This window comes from Schistocerca gregaria, chromosome 3 (genome assembly GCF_023897955.1).
Source record: "Schistocerca gregaria isolate iqSchGreg1 chromosome 3, iqSchGreg1.2, whole genome shotgun sequence".
In the NCBI taxonomy this organism is placed as follows: domain Eukaryota; kingdom Metazoa; phylum Arthropoda; class Insecta; order Orthoptera; family Acrididae; genus Schistocerca; species Schistocerca gregaria.
Genome location: NC_064922.1, coordinates 442,857,817 through 442,882,714, shown reverse-complemented (window position 1 = coordinate 442,882,714; position 24,898 = coordinate 442,857,817). Strand labels below are relative to the sequence as shown.

Sequence of the window (24,898 nt, the reverse complement as noted above, 5' to 3'; positions counted from 1 at the left end):
TCGAGTAGCAGACATGGTTTAACTGTCCACACACACTACCGGAAAAAAAGTAGTTTATCCTTTTAAAGGTTACCAATTCGCTCACGATTTATTGTTGCAAAAGTGAATATGGTGAACATGAAATGATTACATAAGCGCCGGCCGGGGTGTCCGAGCGGTTCCAGACGCTACAGTCTCGAAACGCGCGACCGCTATAATCGCAGGTTCGAATTTTGCCTCTGGCATGGCTGTGTGTGATGTCCTTAGGTTACTTAGGTTTAAGTAGCTCTACGTTCTGGGAGACTGATGACCTCAGAAGTTAATTCCCATAGTGCTCAGAGCCATTTGAACCATTTTTCACCAGAGTCTAGGCGATACACACCAACTACTATCACTTGCGCGTTTTCATTGCTGAACATCGCGGTACGCCATTCTATTTTTCAAATGATCCTCTGACAGCACTGATGGTGTGGCGTGAACGGAAGAGGGGCTAGGGATAGGAGTGCCCGTAGAACCACTGCTAATAACCGGTTCACAACAGGTGTTGTAGACGCGCCTGGACTCACAAGCCCTCTTATCTGTGCTGTGCGAACTGTACGATGTGCCACTGCTGCCCTTAACAATACTACGATCGTGGAGGACATCTGTGTTGCATGGACGTCCAGAACCTCGTCTAAGGGTGTGGCAATCTTCACGTGATCAGAGATACCATCATCGTGGCACAACTGAGGAGCACGTCCTTCTCTGAAGGGACCTTCCCGCCATTCTGAAGGTCACCATTTCATCCGTTTGAGGTTCGCTTATTTGGCTGTAGGGAGCACGAGTGAACCTCCAAGTATCGTTGCCTGTGTGGAGGACATCTGTGTTGCATGGACGTCCAGAACCTCGTCTAAGGGTGTGGCAGTCTTCACGTGATCAGAGATACCATCATCGTGGCACAACTGAGGAGCACGTCCTTCTCTGAAGGGACCTTCCCGCCATTCTGAAGGTCACCATTTCATCCGTTTGAGGTTCGCTTATTTGTCTGTAGGGAGCACGAGTGAATCTCCAAGCATCGTTGCCTGCTTGCTTCACACTTTTGCACCAAACTGAGCCCTCTCGCTGTGAGCATTCTCTATTTAATGGTAGACACAGATGGTGCTCTGTCAGCTATGTCACTTCGCCATCTGTTCGCAGACGACTTGGAAAACTTTATCAGTACATCTACTACCCCTCAGATGGCATATTCCGTCACAAGCTCGAAATCGACATCTTCTTTCCATGCTACTATTTTCTCCTACAGTGTATCAAATAAATAGTTCTAAAATAAAAATCAATTAACTGAACTTAAAATGAAGAGTTAATAACAGATTCCAAATAGTTGTATGTGTTACACAGCATTTCAATGTGTAGAACGCAAAGTATTTGCAAATGCCGCACGTAACACAAGGTCTCTTCAAACAAAAACTAAATCTGTAGAAGAGGGTGGATCTTATGGCTGTTTCTAGTGCGCATCCCTTCCCGTGACTGTCAAATCAGTCATTAGACTGACGTACCAATCAAGAAACATCGTGTGCCCCTAGCCACACTATCTTCTAGGTACAACGCTTTTCCCTAATGAAAAATACAACATGCACACTCTCATTCATATTCCGCATTATGTAACTTCTGATATCAGAGAAATGTGATTGTATGAACAACTTTTAGTTATTTGAGTGTTAGGACATCAAGCGTGGTTTGCTAGTCGCCTGCGAGGAATGGGTGAATGAGACTTATTGCAGTGTATTGAGCTAATGCATGTGAAATTAACTTCACTCATTATGAAAAGCAATTAGTGGTTTTAAATATCGGCCATTACCTTAGTGTGTGTTCTCAATCATGTGTGGCGCCGGTCCCCTGAACCTCACTTGAATCATAGTTTCCTTCGCCCGCATCTCGTGGTCATGCGGTAGCGTTCTCGCTTCCCGCGCCCGGGATCCCGGGTTCGAATCCAGGCGGGGTCAGGGATTTTCTCTGCCTCGTGATGGCTGGATGTTGTGTGTTGTCTTTAGGTTAGTTAGGTTTAAGTAGTTCTAAGTTCTAGGGGACTGATGACCATACATGTTAAGTCCCATAGTGCTCAGAGACATTTGAACCATTTACTTTCCTTCTTTGATGTTGCAATCAACCACAAAACGCACGAATGAGGCTACGAACATGGCTATATAATCAGTTAAAACTATTCATCACTTGATGTTATTCACTTGTGATCTTAACTATTAAAAGGTTTTATTAAATTTTTCTAACTTTTTTCAAAAGAAAAAGACTTATATTTACTTTTTTAGAATAGAATTGAATCATCAGTTGCAGAATTATTGATATTTTGTTCTACCGGTTTTTACAGATTAGACTGTTGTCTTTAGATGATATGAAAATTTGGGATACTGTGAATGATTAGAACTTAGCCACACACTTATGAAAAATATAAGAAGCGCATTGGAAAAACGTACTGAACGCTGGTTTCACACAAGCGTAAAGCCATGAAAATACGAGTAACAAACTCCAAAATGTCATCATCTCTTCAGTAACGCATTTATTCAGGTTATCACATTCGGCATGCTTTCTTGCCATCTGCTGATCTGTAAAGCATAAACTGAGTAAGCACAAAATTGGGTGTGAGATACCTTCAAGTCGTTTTAACATAACATAGATCCCTAACGCATCTTATGCACTACATTTTCAAAATATATACGTTGGAAAAGTCGTTAAAGCAAGGTGAAGAGAACAAGATTCAGTATAAAAAAAATGGCCCTGAGCACTATGGGACTTAACATCTATTGTCATCAGTCCCCTACAACTTAGAACTACTTAAACCTAACTAACCTACGGACATCACACAACACCCAGTCGTCACGAGGCAGAGAAAATCCCTGACCCCGCTGGGAATCGAACCCGGGAACCCAGGCGCGGGAAGCCAGAACGCTATCTCACGACCATGAGCTGCGGATGCAGTATAGGTAGTTCTTAAAACCGCCCTATACAAATACCAAATGCTGTATTACACTATCCACTACCAATAGTACAATATAAATTAAAAGTACAACGAAAAGTTATTTCTCGATGTCTAGGTGAATTTAATCAAATTTTAGACAACTAGAAAGACACAAACTGTTTCGCTTCGGTACATATGAAAAAAATAGTCATTAGTTTACAAAATGGAGTCCTAGAACCGTTACATACACCTAACAATACTGCACTCCTAATTTGTAGCCTGAAGTCTAGGTTCTAGTTTGCTGTACGAGGTCTAGGTACAATGACACAAAAAAGAGATAGTCATAATAAACCAGGAATCGGTACTGAAATCATAGCATGCAGTAAATTATATGGGCAGCATTACACATGGTCGATGTTTTAGCTATCACTTACTTCCAGATATTCACTCATGGAGTAAAAACAGAGATACAGATTCATTACATACAGTATATGTCAAGTGTGGTAACTACATGCTGAGAATCACCTGCTCTATTCGCCACCATTGTATGCAAAACATTTGTACAGTATTCCACACATAATATAGTATGAATTCCAGCTAGCCTTCCGAACTGTCGTTCCCTGTCTCGATATGTTCCGGTGTACATGTAGAAAATCTAGTTCCGTGTAAAACAGTAAAACATATCACAGCGTACAGGCAAGAGACTACTGTGAGGGAATCATTGCATTACCTTACACTGCATGATATTAATGCTATAACCACAAAATTTGATGTCTAGGTGCAGCATAAACCAAACCAAAAAGAGGACGATGGAAAGGAATCAACATTAATTGGTATACAATGTACAGCACACACTATGTTTAGGTTTCATACTATTATTTTCGATGTTCAGGTACGCCACAAAAAGAAGAAAGATAATAAGGCTTTGTACATACATAAAGAGGATACGGCAACACTCCTTACATTAATAAAAACGTTGTATACAATACAATCTGGGTAGAGAGTATTTTATCACATACTTAACAAGTCAAGATCAGTACAAGTGGAAAATAATATCCTCATTTAATGTATATAGTATACCACTATAGGTTCAAAACCTGAATGAAATAGGAGAGAGGGAGGTGAAAGTCAAGTTATTGTCGGTACAGAATAGAGAATTAAAATAAATCTAAAAATATAGAAAAAATAAAATAAAGTTCCACTATGTAATGATCCTTGATGTCTAGGGACATCACAATTGTCTCATATCCAATCAAAGGAACTACTGCATAAATTCAGATGATGAGGTAAAAGTAGAAAATGTGCACTAATAAAATTCTGTACGGATTTTTCAGAACCATAAGATCCTTAGTACCTCTATGTCAGTGTCTAAATCAAACCATGCAGCTATATAACTATTAATATTATTACAGAAAACAGGTTTATGTGATAGTATTGACGCACAATTGAGTGTTGCTTGAAACCACCTCTAGTATGCATATTTTCATGACAGAGTGTACTAAGGGTCGTATAGTATAAATTGTTATGCTACAACACAAGGTAGTAAAAATCAATGATATTCCGATATGCAAAAAATAAAGTTATCAAACAGAACTGTTACTCTTTTATGTTCATCACTTGCATATTGGATCATCATTAATTGTTGTTGTTGTTGTGGTCTTCAGTCCTGAGACTGGTTTGATGCAGCTCTCCATGCTACTCTATCCTGTGATTGCTTCTTCATCTCCCAGTACCTACTGCAACCTACATCCTTCTGAATCTGCTTGGTGTATTCATCTCTCGGTCTACCTCTACGATTTTTACCCTCCACGCTACCCTCCAGTACTAAAATGGTGATCCCTTGATGCCTCAGAACATGTCCCACCAACCGATCCCTTCTTCTGATCAAGGTGTGCCACAAACTTCTCTTCTCCCCAATCTTATTCAATACTTCCTCATTAGTTATGTGATCGACCCATCTAATCTTCAGCATTCTTCTGTATCACCACATTTCGAAAGCTTCTATTCTCTTCTCGTCCAAAATATTTATCGTCCATGTTTCACTTCCATACATGGCTACACTCCATACAAATACTTTCACAAATGACTTTCTGACACTTAAATCTACACTCGATGTTAAGAAATTTCTCATCTTCAGAAACGCTTACCTTGTCATTGCCAGTCTACATTTTATGTCGTCTCTACTTCGACCATCATTAGTTATTTTACTCCACAAATGGCAAACTCCTTTACTACTTTAAGTGTGTCATTTCTAATCTAATTCCCCCAGCATCAACCGACTTAATTCGACTACATTCCATTATCCTCGTTTTGCTTTTGTTGATGTTCATCTTATATCCTCCTTTCAAGACACTGTCCATTCCATTCAACTGCTCTTCCAAGTCCTTTGCTGTCTCTGACAGAATTACAATGTCATCAGCGAACCTCAAAGTTTTTATTTCTTCTCCATGGATTTTAATACCTACTCCGAATTTTTCTTTTGTTTCCTTTACTACTTGCTCAATATACAGATTGAATAAAATCGGGGAGAGGCTACAACCCTGTCTTATTCCCTTCCCAACCACTGCTTCCCTTTCATGTCGCTCGACTCTTATAACAGCCATTTGGTTTCTGTACAAATTGTAAATAGCCTTTCGTTCCCTGTATTTTACCCCTGCCACCTTTAGAATATGAAAGAGAGTATTCCCGTCAACGTTGTCAAAAGCTTTCTCTAAGTCTACAAATGCTAGAAACGTAGGTTTGCCTTTTCTTAATATTTCTTCTAAGATAAGTCGTAAGGCCAGTATTGCCTCACGTGTTCCAGTATTTCTACGAAATCCAAACTGGTCTTCGCCGAGGTCGGCTTCTACTAGTTTTTATATTCGTCTGTAAAGAATTCGTGTTAGTATTTGGCAGCTGTGGCTTATTAAACTGATTGTTCGGTAATTTTCACATCTGTCAACACCTGCTTTCTTTGGGATTGGGATAATTATATTCTTCTTGAAGTCTGAGAGTATTTCGCCTGTTTCATACATCTTGCTCACCAGATGGTAGAGTTTTGTCAGGACTGACTCTCCCTAGGCCGTCAGTAGATCCAATGGAATGTTGTCTACTCCGGGGCCCTTGTTTCGACTCATATCTTTCAGTGCTCTGTCAAACTCTTCACGCAGTATCATATCTCCCATTTCATTTTCATCTACATCCTTTTCCATTTCCATAATACTGTCCTTAAGTACATCGACCTTGTATAGACCCTCTATATACTTCTTCCACCTTTCTGTTTTTCCTTCTTTGCTGAGAACTATGTTTCCATCTGAGCTCTTGATGTTCATACAAGTGGTTCTCTTATTTCCAAAGGTCTCTTCAATTCTTCTGTAGGCAGTATCTATCTTACCCCTAGTGAGATAAGCATCTAAATCCTTACATTTGTCCTCTAGCCATCTCTGGTTAGCCATTTTGCACTTCCTGTCGATCTCATTTTTGAGACGTTTGTATTCCTTTTTACCTGCTTTATTTACTGCATTTTTATATTTTCTCCTTTCATCAATTAAATTCAATATTTCTTCTGTTACAAAAGGATTTCTACTAGCCCTCTTCTTTTTACCTACTTGATCCTCTGCTGCCTTCACTACTTCATCCCTCATAGCTACCCATTTTTCTTCTGTTGTAATTCTTTCCCCCATTCCTGACAATTGTTCCCTTATGCTCTCCCTGAAACTCTGTACAACCTCTGGTTCTTTCAGTTTACCCAGGTCCCATCTCCTTAAATTCCCACCTCTTCAGTTTTAACCTTCAAGACATAACCAATAGATTGTGGTCAGATTCCACACCTGCCCCTGGAATAGTCTTACAATTTAACACCTGGTTCCTAAATCTCTGTCTTACCATTATATAATCTATCTGATACCTTTTAGTATCTCCAGGCTTCTTCCATGTATACAACCTTCTTTCATGATTCTTAAACCAAGTGTCAGCCATGGTTAAGTTGTGCTCTGTGCAAAATTCTACCAGGCGGCTTCCTATTTCATTTCTTAGCCCCAATCCATATTCACCTACTACGTTTCCTTCTCTTCCTTTTCCTACACTCGTATTCTAGTCACCCATTACTATTCAATTTTCGTCTCCCTTCACTATCTGAATAATTTCTTTTATTTGATCATACATTTCTTCAATTTCCTCGTCATCTGCAGAGCTAGTTGGCATATAAACTTGTACTAGTGTAGAACGTGTGGGCTTCATATCTATCTTGGCCACAATAATGCGTTCACTGTTTGTTGTAGCTTACCCGTATTCCTATTTTTTTTGTTCATTATGAAACCTATTCCTGCATTACTTCTATTTGCCTTTGTATTTATAGCCCTGTATTCACCTGACCAGAAGTCTTGTTCCTCCTGCCACCGAACTTCAATAATTCCCACTATATCGAACTTTAATCTATCCATTTCCCTTTTTAAATTTTCTAACCTACCCGCCGATTAAGGGATATGACATTCCACGCTCCGATCCGTAGAATGCCAGTTTTCTTTCTCCTGATAACGACGCCCTCTTGAGTAGTTCCCGTCCGGAGATCCGAATGGGGGACTATGATATTTATCATCATTTAATCATACAGTAAAGCTGCATGCACTCGGGAAAAATTACGGCCGTAGTTTCCCCTTCCTTTCAGCCGTTCGCAGTACCAACACAGCAAGACCGTTTTGGTTATTGTTACAAGGCCAGATCAGTGAATCATCCAGACTGTTGCCCTTGAAACTATTTAAAAGGCTGCTGCCCCTCTTCAGGAGCCCCACGTTTGTCTGGCCTCTCAACACATACCCCTCCATTGTGGTTGCACCTACGGTACGGCTATCTGTATCGCTGAGGCACGCAAGCCTCCCCACCAATGGCAAGGTCCATGGTTCATGGGAGGGCGGCATTAATTGTTATTATCTGTTATATGGTAGAATATTTCACACTGTCACACGCTTAGTACACCTTCTGATTGGAATACACATTCTTGGAATGTTTATTTATTATCTGACCCAAATTACTGAACACATGGAGCAAATCATTTGAAGTGTAGTGCATAAGGTATATTATGGATAAATATTATGTTATAAATGTCGTATGGATATCTCACATATAGTTTCATGTTTACCTGGCCCATGATTTATAGATCTGAAGATGGCAGTATACTGTGGTAATTTCTTAAATATTCTACTTCTCAAGTTTGTTACTTCTGTTTTGATATTTGTCTATTTTCTCCCCCAGAGAATTATGGCAAGGATGTATAATGCCATTACATGTCCAAAGCTGTACATATTTCTTGTGATAATTATAATCGAAGACTGATAAATTACAGCAAACGAATCCCATTTATCTATGTAGTGACGTAGTGCTAGCTGCAGGGACATACAGGGTGGGTCAGGAGGAAAGGTACATGCTTTGAGGTATGATAGGATTTGCGATTCTGAACAGGAAAGTTGATATGAATAAATGTCCTGTTTCGAATGGTTTCTGAGGCAGAACATGTTTAATCTACATCTTTATTAATTTTCTATATTATTCAGTACTCCGTTATTGTTTACAACGTGCCGCAGTAGTGCAGAGGAATTCGAGACGAAAAATTTGATGAAGGACATTTTTGTTCTATTAATTTGGTGAATTACCTTAACTTGGCCTAAAAAACTACCCAAGCTACATCGCATGAGCATCACCCGAGATCTTCGACATTCTCTCACTCTCTTCGCCAAACTGTCTCCCTTGAAAAAAATTAATGTGACCTTTTGGTAGGAAATTTACTGTATTTAATTTTGTACTGTGACATGTTTTCGCTAGAGACTACGTTTTCCGTGTTCTTTAACAAAAACGTACAACACTGACATTAACAATGTTCTATCTCGGAAACCATTCTTAATAAAGCTTACGTTCATATGGATTCTTTTGTTCAGAATTAACAGTACTCCAAAATGGTTCAAATGGCTCTAAGCACTATAGGACTTAACATCTGAGGTCATCCGTCCCCTACACTTAGAAGTACTTAAACCTAACTAACCTAAGGACAGCACACACATCCATGCCCCAGGCAGAATTCGAAATTGCGACCGTAGCAGCCTCGTGGTTCCCGACTGAAGCGCCTAAAACATCTCGACCACAGCGGCCGGCAATTACCAGCACTATCGCCCTTCAAAGCATGTACCTTTCCTCCTGAGTCATCCTGTATATAAAAGCATAGAGAAAGTGTAACTAAGATATTTAAAGAAATTTATAAGAAAACGTATTCGAAAAACATGGCACTTAGTTCCATACATCCTTTTACAGACATTAATACCTAAGAGGAATGGGCTGATTTTCATCATTCTGTAAGAGATGTTGTACGATCAAAACAGTGCATATTTTTTATTGTATACTGATCTGTCAACAAATCTTTAGAATTTAGGTAGGAATGTTTATATACACTCCTGGAAATGGAAAAAAGAACACATTGACACCGGTGTGTCAGACCCACCATACTTGCTCCGGACACTGCGAGAGGGCTGTACAAGCAATGATCACACGCACGGCACAGCGGACACACCAGGAACCGCGGTGTTGGCCGTCGAATGGCGCTAGCTGCGCAGCATTTGTGCACCGCCGCCGTCAGTGTCAGCCAGTTTGCCGTGGCATACGGAGCTCCATCGCAGTCTTTAACACTGGTAGCATGCCGCGACAGCGTGGACGTGAACCGTATGTGCAGTTGACAGACTTTGAGCTAGGACGTATAGTGGGCATGCGGGAGGCCGGGTGGACGTATCGCCGAATTCCTCAACACGTGGGGCGTGAGGTCTCCCTTTACATCGATGTTGTCGCCAGTGGTCGGCGGAAGGTGCACGTGCCCGTCGACCTGGAACCGGACCGCAGCGACGCACGGATGCACGCCAAGACCGTAGGATCCTACGCAGTGCCGTAGGGGACCGCACCGCCACTTCCCAGCAAATTAGGGACACTGTTGCTCCTGGGGTATCGGCGAAGACCATCTCCATGAAGCTGGGCTACGGTCCCGCACACCGTTAGGCCGTCTTCCGCTCACGCCCCAACATCGTGCAGCCCGCCTCCAGTGGTGTCGCGACAGGCATGAATGGAGGGACGAATGGAGATGTGTCGTCTTCAGCGATGAGAGTCGCTTCTGCCTTGGTGCCAATGATGGTCGTATGCGTGTTTGGCGCCGTGCAGGTGAGCGCCACAGTCAGGACTGCATACGACCGAGGCACACAGGGCCAACACTCGGCATCATGGTGTGGGGAGCGATCTCCTACACTGGCCGTACACCTCTGGTAATCGTCGAGGGGACACTGAATAGTGAACGGTACATCCAAACCGTCATCGAATCCATCGTTCTACCATTCCTAGACCGGCAAGGGAACTTGCTGTTACAACAGGACAATGCACGTCCGCATGTATCCCGTGCCACCCAACGTGCTCTAGAAGGTGTAAGTCAACTACTCTGCCCAGCAAGATCTCCGGATCTGTCCCCCATTGAGCATGTTTGGGACTGGATGAAGCGTCGTCTCAAGCGGTCTGCACGTCCAGCACGAACGCGGGTCCAACTGAGGCGCCAGGTGGAAATGTCATGGCAAGCCGTTCCTCAGGACTATATCCTGCATCTCTACGATCGTCTCCATGGGAGAATAGCAGCCTGCATTGCTGCGAAAGGTGGATATACACTGTACTAGTGCCGACATTGTGCATGCTCTGTTGCCTGTGTCTATGTGCCTGTGGTTCTGTCAGTGTGATCATGTGATGTATCTGACCCCAGGAATGTGTCAATAAATTTTCCCCTTCCTGGGACAATGAATTCACGTTCTTATTTCAATTTCCAGGAGTGTATTTCAAACTCTTCCAAGAAGTTCGTTTCGTAGCCCCCGTGAACTATTTGAAAAATTTCCATGTTGAGCAAAGATGGAGGAGGAATTTTGTGTTTTTCAATTTTGAATAGTTCTGCAAAAGCTGATTTATGTGAATTTTCTACTTGTCGAGTAAATGCCGATGCTCTATTCGGACTGTAAAGTAGTGTAAAATCACGAAATAATTTAAGGATACAGTTGAGGCAGTAGAAGCATCACTCTCCATTGAAGAAAGAGGAGTTTTCTACTTAATGTTTATGTCTCAAGGTTTTTTACTTTCGATAGACTGAGCCGATGTGAGGCCTAACGCAGCAGCGCGCGACGCGTGCCTGTGCGCAGGTGGCTGGGCTGCAAGTGGGCGGTGGCGGCGTCCTTCGTGGCGTACATGCCGTACATCGCGGCGCAGTTCCACGCCACGTTCTACACGATGATCCCGGCGGCGCTGTTCGTGGGCTTCGGCGGCGGGCCGCTGTGGTGCGCCAAGTGCACCTACCTCAGCGTCGTCGCCGAGGCGTACGAGGAGGCCGATCCCAGCTCGGGACCCGCCGCCGACGTGCTCACCGTCCGCTTCTTCGGCATCTTCTTCATGATCTTCCAGTTCTGCCAGGTCTGGGGAAACCTCATCTCCTCAACAGGTACGATTCTCGAATGAAATCTGACAGTGTCAAAACGCGATCTATTCGAAACACTTGCACATGTTTTGCAGTTGCGCGGTTTCGACTATAACGAGCCATCGTCAGGACTAAAAATCCGGAATCTTATCGTGGAAGTAACACGTCAGAGCGTGATCGAGCACTCAGCTGACTTTTTAAGTGACCAAAGGATTGCTCGATAAAGTCGTGGCAGGTTAGTTGAGTAACAATATACAGGAGTTTTTTGCGCTGGCGATGACTCAGAGTCGAAACCAGTTAATTGTTATATATCTGCTAAATACAATCAGGACGTTTCTTGTTAAGACAGAATTGTACTAAGGTCAGTGCGAAAAGAGAGAAGCAGAGTTTCATTCATCTATGAAAAACAATTTTACACCAAGACACTGTTGCATTAAATAACCTCCATCCCCTCATCGCTTCAGATGCTTTCTTTTAGCCGGAGTGCTGTTTTTCGATGGTTTTCCAATGTAGGTCGTAGTCTCTTCTGGAACACTATAAGCGATATTTGAATAAATTTTTGTACTCTTAAAATACCTAGTTTATTTACTTATGTATTTATTTTAACATTGGTACGTATTTAGAGCATGTTTTTCTCATCATCAGTCGTTTTTTAATATAATATATACGAAAAACAAATGTTACTAAAGTAATCTAAAATTAAATTTGTTTGCTTTATGTCTTTGGTCGAAAGCTTTTGCTCATCAGGCTTGCGGTTTCCGTTTATAATGACGTTCTTCAGATCTGTTTTATAAAACAGATCTGAAGACTGTAATTATAGACCGACACCGGTAGTCTGATGACTATAAAATTGGTGACCATAGGCGCAAAGGAAACGAAATTTGCTCCACATTTGGGTAACTGTTTTATTCGCGAGCATGTCGCAGCTTGCGAATGTAAATTAATTTTTTTTTGGGGGGGGGAGGGGAGGGAGACGGAAGCGGAAGAGACATTCATATTGACTCCTGATGCTGTAATTATGGACTCATTTATTTATTGTGAAATTGCATGTGTAGGACACATGATAGTATTTCGGATCGGTTAGTAGTGCAATAAACGGTACAATAGTACATTAACAAATAGCTAATTTTATATTATATAATTTCTTTCAATCTACATGCATGCAATAAAGAAAGCCCAATGATGAGCAAGCCAAGTTAAAAACGCTCAGCAGCTGTGTTAAATAAAAAACAGTAATTGATGTGACACGTAGCCACTTACCAACACTTAGGCACTACGGTCATTTTTATCGCAAATACACTCGACGAGGATGTAGATGAAGATGAAATGGGAGATACGATACCGAGTGAAGAGTTTGACAGAGCACTGAAAGATATGAGTCTAAACAAGGGCCCCGGAGTAGACAACATTCCATTGGATCTACTGACGGCCTAGGGAGAGTCAGTCCTGACAAAACTCTGCCATCTGGTGAGCAAGATGTATGAAACAGGCGAAATACTCTCAGACTTCAAGAAGAATATAATTATCCCAATCCCAAAGAAAGCAGGTGTTGACAGATGTGAAAATTACCGAACAATCAGTTTAATAAGCCACAGCTGCCAAATACTAACACGAATTCTTTACAGACGAATATAAAAACTAGTAGAAGCCGACCTCGGCGAAGACCAGTTTGGATTTCGTAGAAATACTGGAACACGTTAGAAGAAAGATTAAGGAAAGGCAAACCTACGTTTCTAGCATTTGTAGACTTAGAGAAAGCTTTTGACAATGTTGACTGGAATACTCTCTTTCAAATTCTAAGGTGGCAGGCGTAAAATACAGGGAGCGAAAGGCTATTTACAATTTGTACAGAAACCAAATGGCAGTTATAAGAGTCGAGCGACATGAAAGGGAAGCAGTGTTTGGGAAGGGAGTAAGACAGGGTTGTAGCCTCTCCCCGATGTTATTCAATCTGTATATTGAGCAAGCAGTAAAGGAAACGAAAGAAATATACGGGGTAGGTATTAAAAACCATGGAGAAGAAATAAAAACTTTCAGGTTCGCCGATGACATTGTAATTCTGTCAGAGACAGCAAAGGACTTGGAAGAGCACTTGAATGGAATGGACAGTGTCTTTAAAGGAGGATATAAGATGAACATCAACCAAAGCAAAACGAGGATAATGGAAGGTAGTCGAATTAAGTCGGGTGATGCTGGGGAAATTAGATTAGGAAATGAGACACTTAAAGTAGTAAAGGAGTTTTGCTATTTGGGGAGCAAAATAACTGATGATTTGGGCATCCAGATGCCGATCAGTTGCATGTCTGAAACTTCCTGGCAGATTAAAATTGTGTGCCGGACCGGGACTTGCACTCGGGACTTTTGCCTTTCGCCGGAAAGTGCTCTGCCGTCTGAGCTACCCAAGCACGACTCACGACCCGTCCTCACAGCTTGAATTCTGTCAGTACCTCGTCTCCTACCTTCCAAACTTCACAGAAGCTCCTCCGAGAACCTTGCAGAACTAGCACTCCTGGAATAAAGGATATTGCGGAGACAAGGCTTAGCCACAGCCTAGGAAATGTTCCAAGAATGAGATTTTTACTCTGCAGTGGAGTGTGCGCTGATATGTAACTTGGCATTGCTCAAAAATAATGTTCCGAGTTTTTAGGTGCCAATTTTTAAACCTTTTCAAGTAAAATTTTTTTTATTAACTTTCTACATCTTTATTCTTCTCATCTCATTATTTATTTCTCAACGTCGTCACCCTCTAAATAAACACATTTCTCCCAACGACAGACCAGTTTGTTGATACCGTCACCGTAGAATCTTTGACTTTGTTGACGGAGCCATAACCTCACTTATGCTTGTAATTATGTAATAGGCGTATTTAAACTGTTTTAGCATGTAATTATCTGAACTGTTTCTTATTTAAATTGTTTTGTTAATTAAATTGCATTGTGTATTATTGAGAAAGAGCGGGAAACCGCGCATAGATACATTTTGAGAAAGAGCGGGAAACAGCGCGCAGTAATACATCTGTAATGGTAGCAGGGATTGTCTGCACCAAAAACCATTGCTGGCGGCGAGACCGCACTTTTGTAGCATTGAGCGTTGGAAGCGAGCAGTTGCGAGTAAGATGTGAGACGAGGCAGTCGTAGCTAGCGAGACATGAGAGGAGGTCGCTGTAAGCGAGGTATGAATTAACACTTTGAAAGAAGCGGTGTGCTCGCCAGCCACTCGCTATATGTAGCGCAATGCTAGTTTTTAAGAATTTTTGTAAAGAACTATGCCCCTTGTAATTGTTTGTCAAGATCGTTCTCAGAATATAGTTAACTTCTACCAGATTAAATGCATTAAGAATTTTCTATCCCAAAATCATTCACGTAAATGCTTTACGGAATTTATTGTTATCTTAAAAGAAAAGTCTAAACTGAGCTTCAGCTTTTATCAAATCTAAATTAACTTCAACTTAAAGAATTCCAGTCACAAAGTATTATGGAACTCCACCAGCAGCTTATAATTATGTTAAAGAGAAGTAAGTATATTCATTCCACAGTTTGCTGTAGCAGTCAGATGGCGATCCAGTATAAATAATTAAAGGTAAGAATCAGTCTTAATAATTTCAGGTAACGACTGAGGGCCACGGCGACAACACATTTTATGTTTCGTCGTAATAATCAGCAGGTAGTCTTGACAGAGCAGCAGTTAAAAGATTTTAAGAGACGCAGCGTTCAGTCAGCAAGCAAACGTTCATCCAATATTAGACGGGAAGGTTTCATGCTTCATCACTATCAAAGTGAAATGCTTGAAAGTATTCTCTAAGTTCTGGAAACAGAACGAAAGGCACATCTATCCAAGTCGGTATCGTATGGGGAGTGATCAATGACAGTGAAACCAAAGCATCGGATTACTGGAAATGTCGCAACCCTCGTATATGTTGAGGTATTGTCATGTTGAAGGAGAGAGTGTTGTATTTGTGGACGAACCCTTTGAATTCGGACATTCAGTTTGTCACGCACCGACATTCTTATGTTACACAACGCTATCTTACACGCTACATTTCGGAACTCTCTAGTGGCAGAGGGTTGGAATTGGTGTCAGTGAAGCGGTAACGTCAAACGAGTAATAAACTTGACATTTAATACGTCAAACAACATTGAGAACACAATAAAAATTCGGAGGCATTACTTCTCTGCAATCCTTTGTAGATAAGGGTACCACCCGCGAGAAGTATGTGGTTACTTTTGAATATTATCTCGCGTGTAATTAATATACAGTATTAACAACTACGCCCACATTATACTTCCCTGGGGCACGCATCAGTTACTACTACATCTCTCGACGTCTCTCTGCCAAGGAATCCCCAACCCAGTCACCAATTTTGATTTATTCCCTAACCATAGTACCTTTCTTAATAAACGGTAGTGACATCCCGGAGGAAATGATTTTTGGGAAGACAAGACATATTGCACCTACATAATTTCATTGAATTGAGTATGTCACGTCACAAAAATGCAAGTACGGTTTTGCTTGATGGTTGTTTTCTCGATCTGTGCTGGTTGATGCTGAGGAGGTCATTTTGTTCGAGATTCATTGTGTGTTAGCTCAGTTACGTGGCGGGTATATGGTTGATGACTGAAGGTCTGGGTTTATTCGACTGACACAAAAAAACAAAAAAATGTTTCAAATGGCTCTGAGCACTATGGGACTTAATATCTGAGGTCATCTGTCCACTAGACTTAGAACTACTTAAACCTAACTGACCTAAGTACATGACACACATCCGTGCCAGAGGCAGGATTCGAACCTGCGACCGTAGCAGCAGCGCGGTTCCAGACGGCTGACACAGTTGAGTTGAACAGTCTGGATTCAAATTTTGTAAGAACAGTGGAATGTACGTCAAAGCTTCAGGCGTACTTTCTTCCTAGCAGCGAGGACGTAATTGAATGATATGGAGTCAGCTGTATAGATAGTTATGGAAAGGGCCAGCAGGGTTTTCTGAAACAGAGAACCTTGTAAGTCGCAGGGCAGTAACGGGCAGCGCTAATAAAAGTTTATTTTCTGGAGCCTGTTGTAGAGGGCAGGAGGCAGGCTAAAGTCATCAATCTTTCAACAGACTTCTTTTGTGTTAGCTAATATGCCACCCATTATGAAGTAGATACAAAGATTTCAGTTTGTGGCTGACTCAAGTCAGAACGCTGTTAGTCGCAATACAATTACCTGTTGTTTGAAGATATATCTGTAGATAAACTATTGATTATAACAATTCCGAGATACGATATTGCAGTGCCTGTGTTGTTCAGAAGTGCGATATAAAGTTCCTTCGGACGTACATCATACATCTTGAAGAACATACAGGCACTGCACTGTCGTATTTATCGTCTTTAAATGTCTCCTCTGTAGGGGAATATGCATAATGGAGGATAGGCTAATGCTACGAAAATTTGTGACGACCTTATGTCACCTTTCGAGCCGATTCCAGACGGTATCCTCGATAGTTTTATCACTCCAATCCACAAGCCTCGGGATACATCACAGATATGCGATTACCGCCCTTAAAGTTATTCAACAGAAAGATCTTTACCCGGCTGTTGGTTGTGTGGCTTAAACGAAAGGCTCGGTATATGGTTTCCCCATAACAAACCTCTTTGTGAGGTGCCAATAACATGCGCACTGCTCTCTGTCGCTATCGGGACACAATTGCTCTTGCTCACGCTTGTCTTATGCCTGGTCTTTTGGCAGCTCTTGACTTCAGCCAGGCGTTCCTTAGAGTTGATCACGATTACGTGGAACGGGTGTCCTTGGCACTGACGTCCTGTCTCCGTGGTGCTAAATTACTCTCAGTGGGAAGAAAGTATGCCGGTCACACCTTCACCGGACTTATGTCGTAGTGTGTCGGCTTCATGGAGCTACTCTACAATGACCCTCTCACTCCTGCCAGCACTGTTGTATGCTTTCGACGTGGAACTGTTGCTCTGAGGCCTCTGTCAACGCCTGTTTGTGATGCCTCTCGGTAACCGAGTATTCAGCAGCACTGCTTATGCCGACGATCTCGTCATCGTTCTTCGTGGCGGAGCTGAGGTCAGAGAGATACAGGCACTGGTTAGCACTTACTGTAAAGCCTCTGATAGCTGCCTTAACGTCCTCATATCGAGCGCTGCTCCTTTGTGTGTAGCTGATACTCTCCGATGGTTAGGACCCGATTTCGCAAGTGATCTGCGGCCCACGATTGCCCTAAGCTGCCGGCGCAAACTTTCCCAACTACGAGCCGAGCTCTTATATCACCGTTTACGAACATTTGATCTTCTGCAACGGACACAATATGTAAATGTATGTTTGGCGTCACGTATCCCTCACGTGGCACATACATTTCCTATTCGGCCATCCACAGCCTGCCGCATGTTAGCGTCATTGGGTTCATTTGCTTGCCACTGCATGCTGTTCAAGATAAGCTACGAGACCCTCACCTTCTCGTGGTGAAGGCGCGGTTAGGTGCATGACAGTGTAATAGCCCTTTTAACTACGTCATTGTGGCGCTGTTGTCCTACGTGCCTTACCAGCCCACTTCTGGAGGCCCTTGCACCACGCTCTTTCCCTCAGCACCTATCCAGATTCCGGACGTCCCGCCGCCCTTCCTTTATTTCCGCTATTTTTTGCTCGACCTGAGCTACGTCCGTACTGCAATAATGCCAGCGCACTTGACATGCACAAAGACGATCTATGTCTTTCTTCAGCAACACAGGTCACCGAATGTACGTGGCGGGAAGCGTTCCCATATCGACTGGCGTGCCGTTTGGCGATCGGTGTGCGCTCCTGATATTGGCGCTGACGTCCAGTCTGCATGCTGCTAAGTTACTGTCAGTCGGAAGCAAGTACGCCGGCCACGCCTTCACAGGAGTCACCTCGCAGACACCACGTTGTGTGTCAGCTGTGATGCTTTGGCTACAGAGAGCATCGCCTGTTCTGCATTTCGCAAGAGGTATCTGGTTTTAGGTGCGACAAATCTTGTCCCTGTATGACTTCTCATGAGCTACCTACTCAACTGCTGCTCCTTCCGCACACGGGATACTTCCCGCAAGCAAAGACGAACTCTGCGAGGTGGATTTGTGATTTGTGGCCACGCAGCACACTACTTGTTTGCTGATGGCGAGAGAAGTATCCTTGACTTTTGGCAGTTCTTTAATGAAAGCCATTGTGCACTTTTCCGCAATCTAAAATACAGGGAATTTTTCTCCAATTTCTTTTTCAGTGTCTTCTTTAACCTACCCCAAAGCTGGGGTGCTCCTGTCATGAAAAGTTGATCCCCGCTTGGAACCGATATATTCTCTGATCATTTGAATGTTCTTCTCGGAAAAACTACGCGTCGATCGTCTCAATGAGTCTTAAGTTTCGCTTTGCCCTCTTCCTTACGATGCTGGTTTTCCGCTGTTCTTGGTGGTATTAATGTAAAATAATAACAAAAAGGAAAATAAATAAATAAATGTTCATTGTGTCTCTACTCCACATTCCCTATGCTTTCCTTGGTTCCTAGATGGTGGAATGGAACATGGTGGCCACGACTCGGGTTGACACCCGTGCCCACTTCAACCCTCCCTCCCTCCCTACCCCCAACGCCACCCTTTGCGCCCCAGGATGGTTCCTACAGTAAAAAGAAAAAAAAACCGGAAAGGCAAACGCTCGCGATAAGCGGGAATTCCGGGTTCGAATACCAGTCCGGCATGAATTTTAATTTTCGTCATTAAATTATTCGTTCGCCGATTGTCCATATTTGTTAATGAGGATACAGTTCACGGTATTCCGAGATACTTTCAGTCCTAGATAAACTATTATGTGCTGAAAATTTGTTTCAAAAAGTCTTGCAGACATATCTGTTGCCGATTCGTCAGCATAAATCGTTTATCTCGATTCTCTGCCCTTGAAGATGTAATACCAATGTCCATCCACATATTACGTTCTTCAGCTCTTCACATTTACTCTCACTAACTAATGCTTAGAAGAACACCTATTGTGCTGCAAGAACGTCTTGCTTGCACGTCTGCTTTATTTATAATGATAAAGGCATTCAGGGTTAACTAATAGCTCTAAAAATATCTTCCGTCGCTTGTCACAGAATTATATGGAGTTTGAAATTTTTATCCTGCAATACTGTGTAGTATCTATTTTTCCTCACAAATCACGCACAGTTTCGTATAGTTCACATTATTCTTGTATCTGATACGTATTTTGCAAATAACAGTCCTCTGAGAGGGCGTGGAATCACTGCATTATCAAGTACTTTCAATTTACTTTTTAGCTACTACGTTCCCGATGTCACTTCGTTAGAGTGTCTTTAACATCCCCCCCCCCCTTCTTTTCGTGCGTGGATATTGTAAAGTATTTTACCTACTGCATCACTGTCTTTCACTTTCTTAATTTAATTTAACAGAGGCGGAATATTATTGTGAATATTACTTGTCTAACCCACCTTCCATGCAATCCGAGTTCCTCCTCGTTAACGAGCTAATTCCTGAAAGGGTTTTTAAATTTTCCGCTTAGAGAAATAGATTAATGGTCTTACCCATTACTGTCAGGGATAATGCCAACGGAGAGGAAAGACGACCAAGGAGAAGGCAGTTACTACTAATCAGGAGCGATAAAATTTGACTCTTTGGCACCATTGTCTGCGCTTCAGTAATTCCAGGTTGCGCTCAATTATTAAACGTCGTTCCTGATAACAGCCTACAGTTATTCAGAGTGGAAATGAAAGAGCATGGCTGAATTCTGCTATTTCCAGACTGTATTTTGTTGAGCATGATGTTCGTAGTCCTCTTGAAGGTTCTTAGCAGCTTTCTGTGATAGAACAGCAACAGTCGTACAAAAAGAAACTGACTTTGTTGTAAATGTTGGAATACCTGGAAGCATTGTTCTCACTTTACTTGAACGATTCCTTGGTAAAGGCCACACATCATATGTTGACAATTGGTACACTAGCCCAACGTTATTTTCTTATTTGCATCTCACTTCCAAATTATATGATGTTTCCACCTCTACAAGGATAACACTAGCCGTTCTATCGCTCTACAGGAAGTTAGTCCCTGATATATTAATAGATGTCCTACCATCCTGCCCCTTCTTCTTGTCAGTGTTTTCCATATATTACTTTCCTCGCAGGATTTGCAGAGAATCTCCTTATCCCTTACCTCATCAGCCACATAGTTTTCAACATTTTTCTATAGCCCCACATCTCCAATTTGCCAGTGCTAGTCTGCTTTTTGTATCTTTCTTGCTCCGTCCATCATGGGCTACTTTGCTGAATAGGTGGCAGAAGTCCCTCATCTATTCCGTGATCACCAATCCAGATGTTGAGTTTCCCGCTGTTCTCATCTCTGCTACGTCTCATTACTTTCATCTTCCTTCAATTTGCTCTCAATCCATACTATTTACACATTAGACCGTTCATTCCATTCATATGATATTGTAATTCTTCTTCCCTTTCACTTAAGATAACAATATCAGCGAATCTTTATCAGTTTCACCATGAATTTTAATTCCACTCTTGAATCTTTCCTTTATTTCGGTTATTGCGCATTCGATGTATAGATTAAACAGTAGGGGCGAAAGAATACATCCCTGTCTCACAAGTTTTTTAATCCGAGCAGGTGATCTTTCTCTCTTATTTTTCCCTGTAGCTTACCGCTACTTCTGTCACAATTTCGAACATCTTGCAACATTTGACATGTCGAACGCGTTTTCCACGTCGACAAATCCTATGAACGTGTCTTGATTTTTCTTCAGTCTTACTCCCATTGTCAACAGCTTCCATTGTCAGCCGCAACGTCAGAAATGCCTCTGGTGACTTTACATTTCATAAGGCCAAACTGATCGTCATCTAAAAGATCGTCAATTTTTCTTTCTATTTTTGTCTACAGTAATCTTGACTGTAGCTTGGATGCATGAGTTGTTAAGCCGAATGTGCGATAATTCTCGCAGCTGTCTGTTCTTGAAATGGAAACTGTGTAGACGAACTTTTTCCGGAAGTCAGATGGTATATCGCCGGACTCATACTTCCTACACGTCAGTGGGTACAGTAGTTTTATAGCAACATTTCCCTTTCCGACTATCAACGTCAGATGCGTCGAAAAACGGTTCGCATAGGTAGCCACCTGTACGTGAACTATATAAATATGTGCATATTTAAAGCTGTAACGAAATGAAACTGGTAGGTGGCAATTACGAGGGCTAAAAATGAGTAGAATGGAAACAGTGACCTTCGTCTTATGCTGCGCTGTCAGAAGCTATCGGTTGTGGACACGTGACGGCTTTGGCCAGTTGTTCCTGCCCCAACGAAATAAGTTGACACGAGTATCTCACATGTTCTTCCAAGGTGAAATAGGAAAAGTCTGTTGGGCAGCTTGCAGCGAAGTACGATTGTCACGGTCAATACTTCACACAATCCTTGTAACGATTTGCGCACCCTGAGCAAGCGGTAATGGAGTTAAGGGATTCTCACTTCCTCGAACGAAAGGGGTACTGGTCTCCAGTATACTTCTCACTCCGGGAATTTCTAGTCACGAAAGTAACAAGTTACAATCAGTTCTCTCCTACTTGGAATTAAACGCGAATTACAGAGAGAAGAAAAGTACTGACCATTTTGACTGGTCACCAATATGAATTTCTTTGGAAACAACTGAAGTTCGGAGATTTTCCAGCTCTCAGTTCGATTTCTCTAGCGGTTACTACCCATGTGAAGGAACTGACGGCCAGGCTTTGCAGACTTACTTCGTAATCTTAGTCGATGCGTTCCCCGAATATTCATTGGATACGTAGATAACCCAATGACACTGTCGTCTAAGCAAGTGAGTGGCGCCTATTGATGTATCAAACTGCTGTTAAGACATCACCTGCCATAGAAGAATTTAGGAAGAATCAAACTAGAGAAGGAAATGAGACTGACGAGAGAAATAAGTGCCGTAATATTAAGTTTCAGTATTAACGATGTCGACATAGTTTCTAAGCGAACTAATTAGTAAGAATCAATAGGATACATACATAACTAGTAAAATCGACGAGATATTTACATAACTAGTAAAATCAGTTTTATTCTAAAATCTTCACAATGTTTTGACATGGTGGCTAAAACGTATACAACAGTAGACATACCGTCAATGTACCAGAAAACCATTATTGTTACACGGCGCTAAAGGAGATGTGCTGATAAACATGAAAACTCTGAATTCTAGTCATACCATTCTTGGAAATAGTTAGATAAGATAGAGAAGAATACAAGGAATAACTGAAATGGTAAGAACGAAGATCTTAGGAAAAGAAAAAAGTGCTTGAAGAGAAATTCTGACATTGTACAATGTAATCCTGTAAATACCTAGGGGAAAAACTGAAATCCATTTACAGATCTTCAAAAGAGCATAAGGGAATATTTTTCTGCAATATAATGCTCCAAATAGGACATACTATTACCAATAAAAATTTGATTCTAAAGGAGATAATGTAGAAAGGTTTTACATACAAGCGTAACTAACAAAAATTTAGTTCATCGTCATTGTTATACAATTCATGTGTCGAAGCTACGTGAAAAAATGTCGGAACAGAAATAAATCAGCAACGATGATAGTTAGGAGACTCGATGTTTGTAAGCGTCACATTGTTGTTGCTTCATGGCACAGACGGTATGTGTCTCAGAAAACTTCAGTTAAACTGGATAGGCTTTGGTATCAGAACTGAAGGAATATGCGGAGTGAGAGCCGAGGACAATATCTTCGTGATAACGCAGCAGTAATGGTGCAGGGGCAGAAATTTCTTTTTGAGAAAAATACAATTTCTGGACGAATAATTGTGGAAAATCTTGACAAACTGTATGGCCACAGCACATTAATGTGATAAAGTGAAATGAGGATTGTAGGAAAACCAGAAAAAGAAAATTGTAACCGCGTGAAATTTTATTTCGAATGACAAAATTCAAGTGTTTAGCTATAAAACCTAATAAAGAGTTTCAGAAAAATAGTAATCTCTCAACATAAGAACGGTTTATCAGAAATTGTAGCACGGTATTCAATAACTTAGAAAATTCAACGCACTTGACTTTATACGTGAAGATCAAGAAGGGAATATGTAAGATCCACCACAACGGACGATGTATTTGGTTGATACAGCGATACGACAAGATTCGGATGGGTTATAATCATGTGAATATAGCTTTCAAAAATAGACTATAGTAAAGAGATAAGTGGCACTACGTAAACCGCAGGTCGGTGTCTCAGAGTAATGAAACAAACCGATCGCTAATAACTCTTGAACTAATTTAGAGATAATATCTCACATTATTTACTGCACATGTGCGTTGCCTTTATGCGAGTGTTACATATTTGTCACCCTAATAACGTTCGTATATGCTTGTTTTTCTTTCCTTTTTCTTGCTTGATTTGCAAATTAGTCTCTCTGTTTTTAAAAACGACTTGTATGAAATAAACTCAGTAACGGGTGGGCGTCGTTATTGTTCACACAAGCGCTTGGTTCTTTTCCATAATAAAATTTCAGTTGTAAATATTAGGCGTACTACTGTACAACTTAGGGTAATTAGAAGCGTCAGCGTGCAACAGAGTAATTCGTTTAGCATATTATCTTTCCGAGAATTTGCGTGAATAACTACCATTTCCATGCACGTCGGTTGCAGTTACTCACCTGCAGCTACATGCGGGCTGTTTTACTTTTCCACCGGCATTTGGCACTCTGTATTTGTATAACATGTTTTCATTAGATTTACGCTTAATCTCAAACTTATGAATTCACTGGTAGATACCAGAAAAACAGAACAAACGTTTCTGTAGGCACTAAAACTAACGTACTTATAGCTACACAGTCTACAGAATGCATTTCGACATTAAAATACCAAGACTATACAGTTTTTGCGCCTGTTCCACTGTACAGTGTGGTTCTCGCTACCTGAGAGGGCTCGCATGAAGCACTATTCTAGGACAATTAAAAAAAATGTGCGAACATTTGTAAACCAGTGCAAAAAACACATTTAAATTTCTACATCAGAGGGTAACATTTGTTAACTGCATACCATCTTTACGTTCAAGGTCACAAACGTGGCTTAATGTAATCGCCATCTGCAACCATGAAAGCCTGGAACCGCACTAGAGACGCCTTTCTTCGCAACACTTTTCGCACAGTGGATATTGGTACGTTCAGCTGTCGTGTCACATCTCGTGCTCTGCTTGGAGATCGCGCGCTGCGTCCAACATTCTTAGCTATGGCAGCAATAAGTTCTTCGACACTTTGTCAATTTGTCACGCAACTGGACGTCGGTCTCTTGCAAGAGCAGTTCCCAGATCGCCAGTTACTTAGAACTTTGAATCATGTTCAGTCTTCAACCTCGGTGAGGAAAGAGGATCTCACCGTATTCCTTTAACGCGTCGATAGACGCGAAAAGCAGCAGCACTAAAGTCCTACTCGCCTTGTCCATATCCGTGTTGATGCTAGTGTTTCAACACTACGTTGTCGTACCAGTACCGACATGTGACTGCAAATCTTGGCACTAA

At 41.7% G+C, this 24,898-nt stretch overlaps 1 protein-coding gene across 2 annotated transcripts in view; it reads left to right on the top strand.

The window, feature by feature from the left end:
* Positions 1-24,898, top strand: part of LOC126355137 (UNC93-like protein) — a 980,883-nt gene that overhangs the window by 240,918 nt on the left and 715,067 nt on the right. For both annotated transcript variants that reach the window (XM_050005321.1, XM_050005323.1), the window contains exon 3: positions 11,110-11,405. In XM_050005321.1, the coding sequence (XP_049861278.1) occupies positions 11,110-11,405 (296 nt within the window). The remainder of the gene's footprint in view (positions 1-11,109; positions 11,406-24,898) is intronic.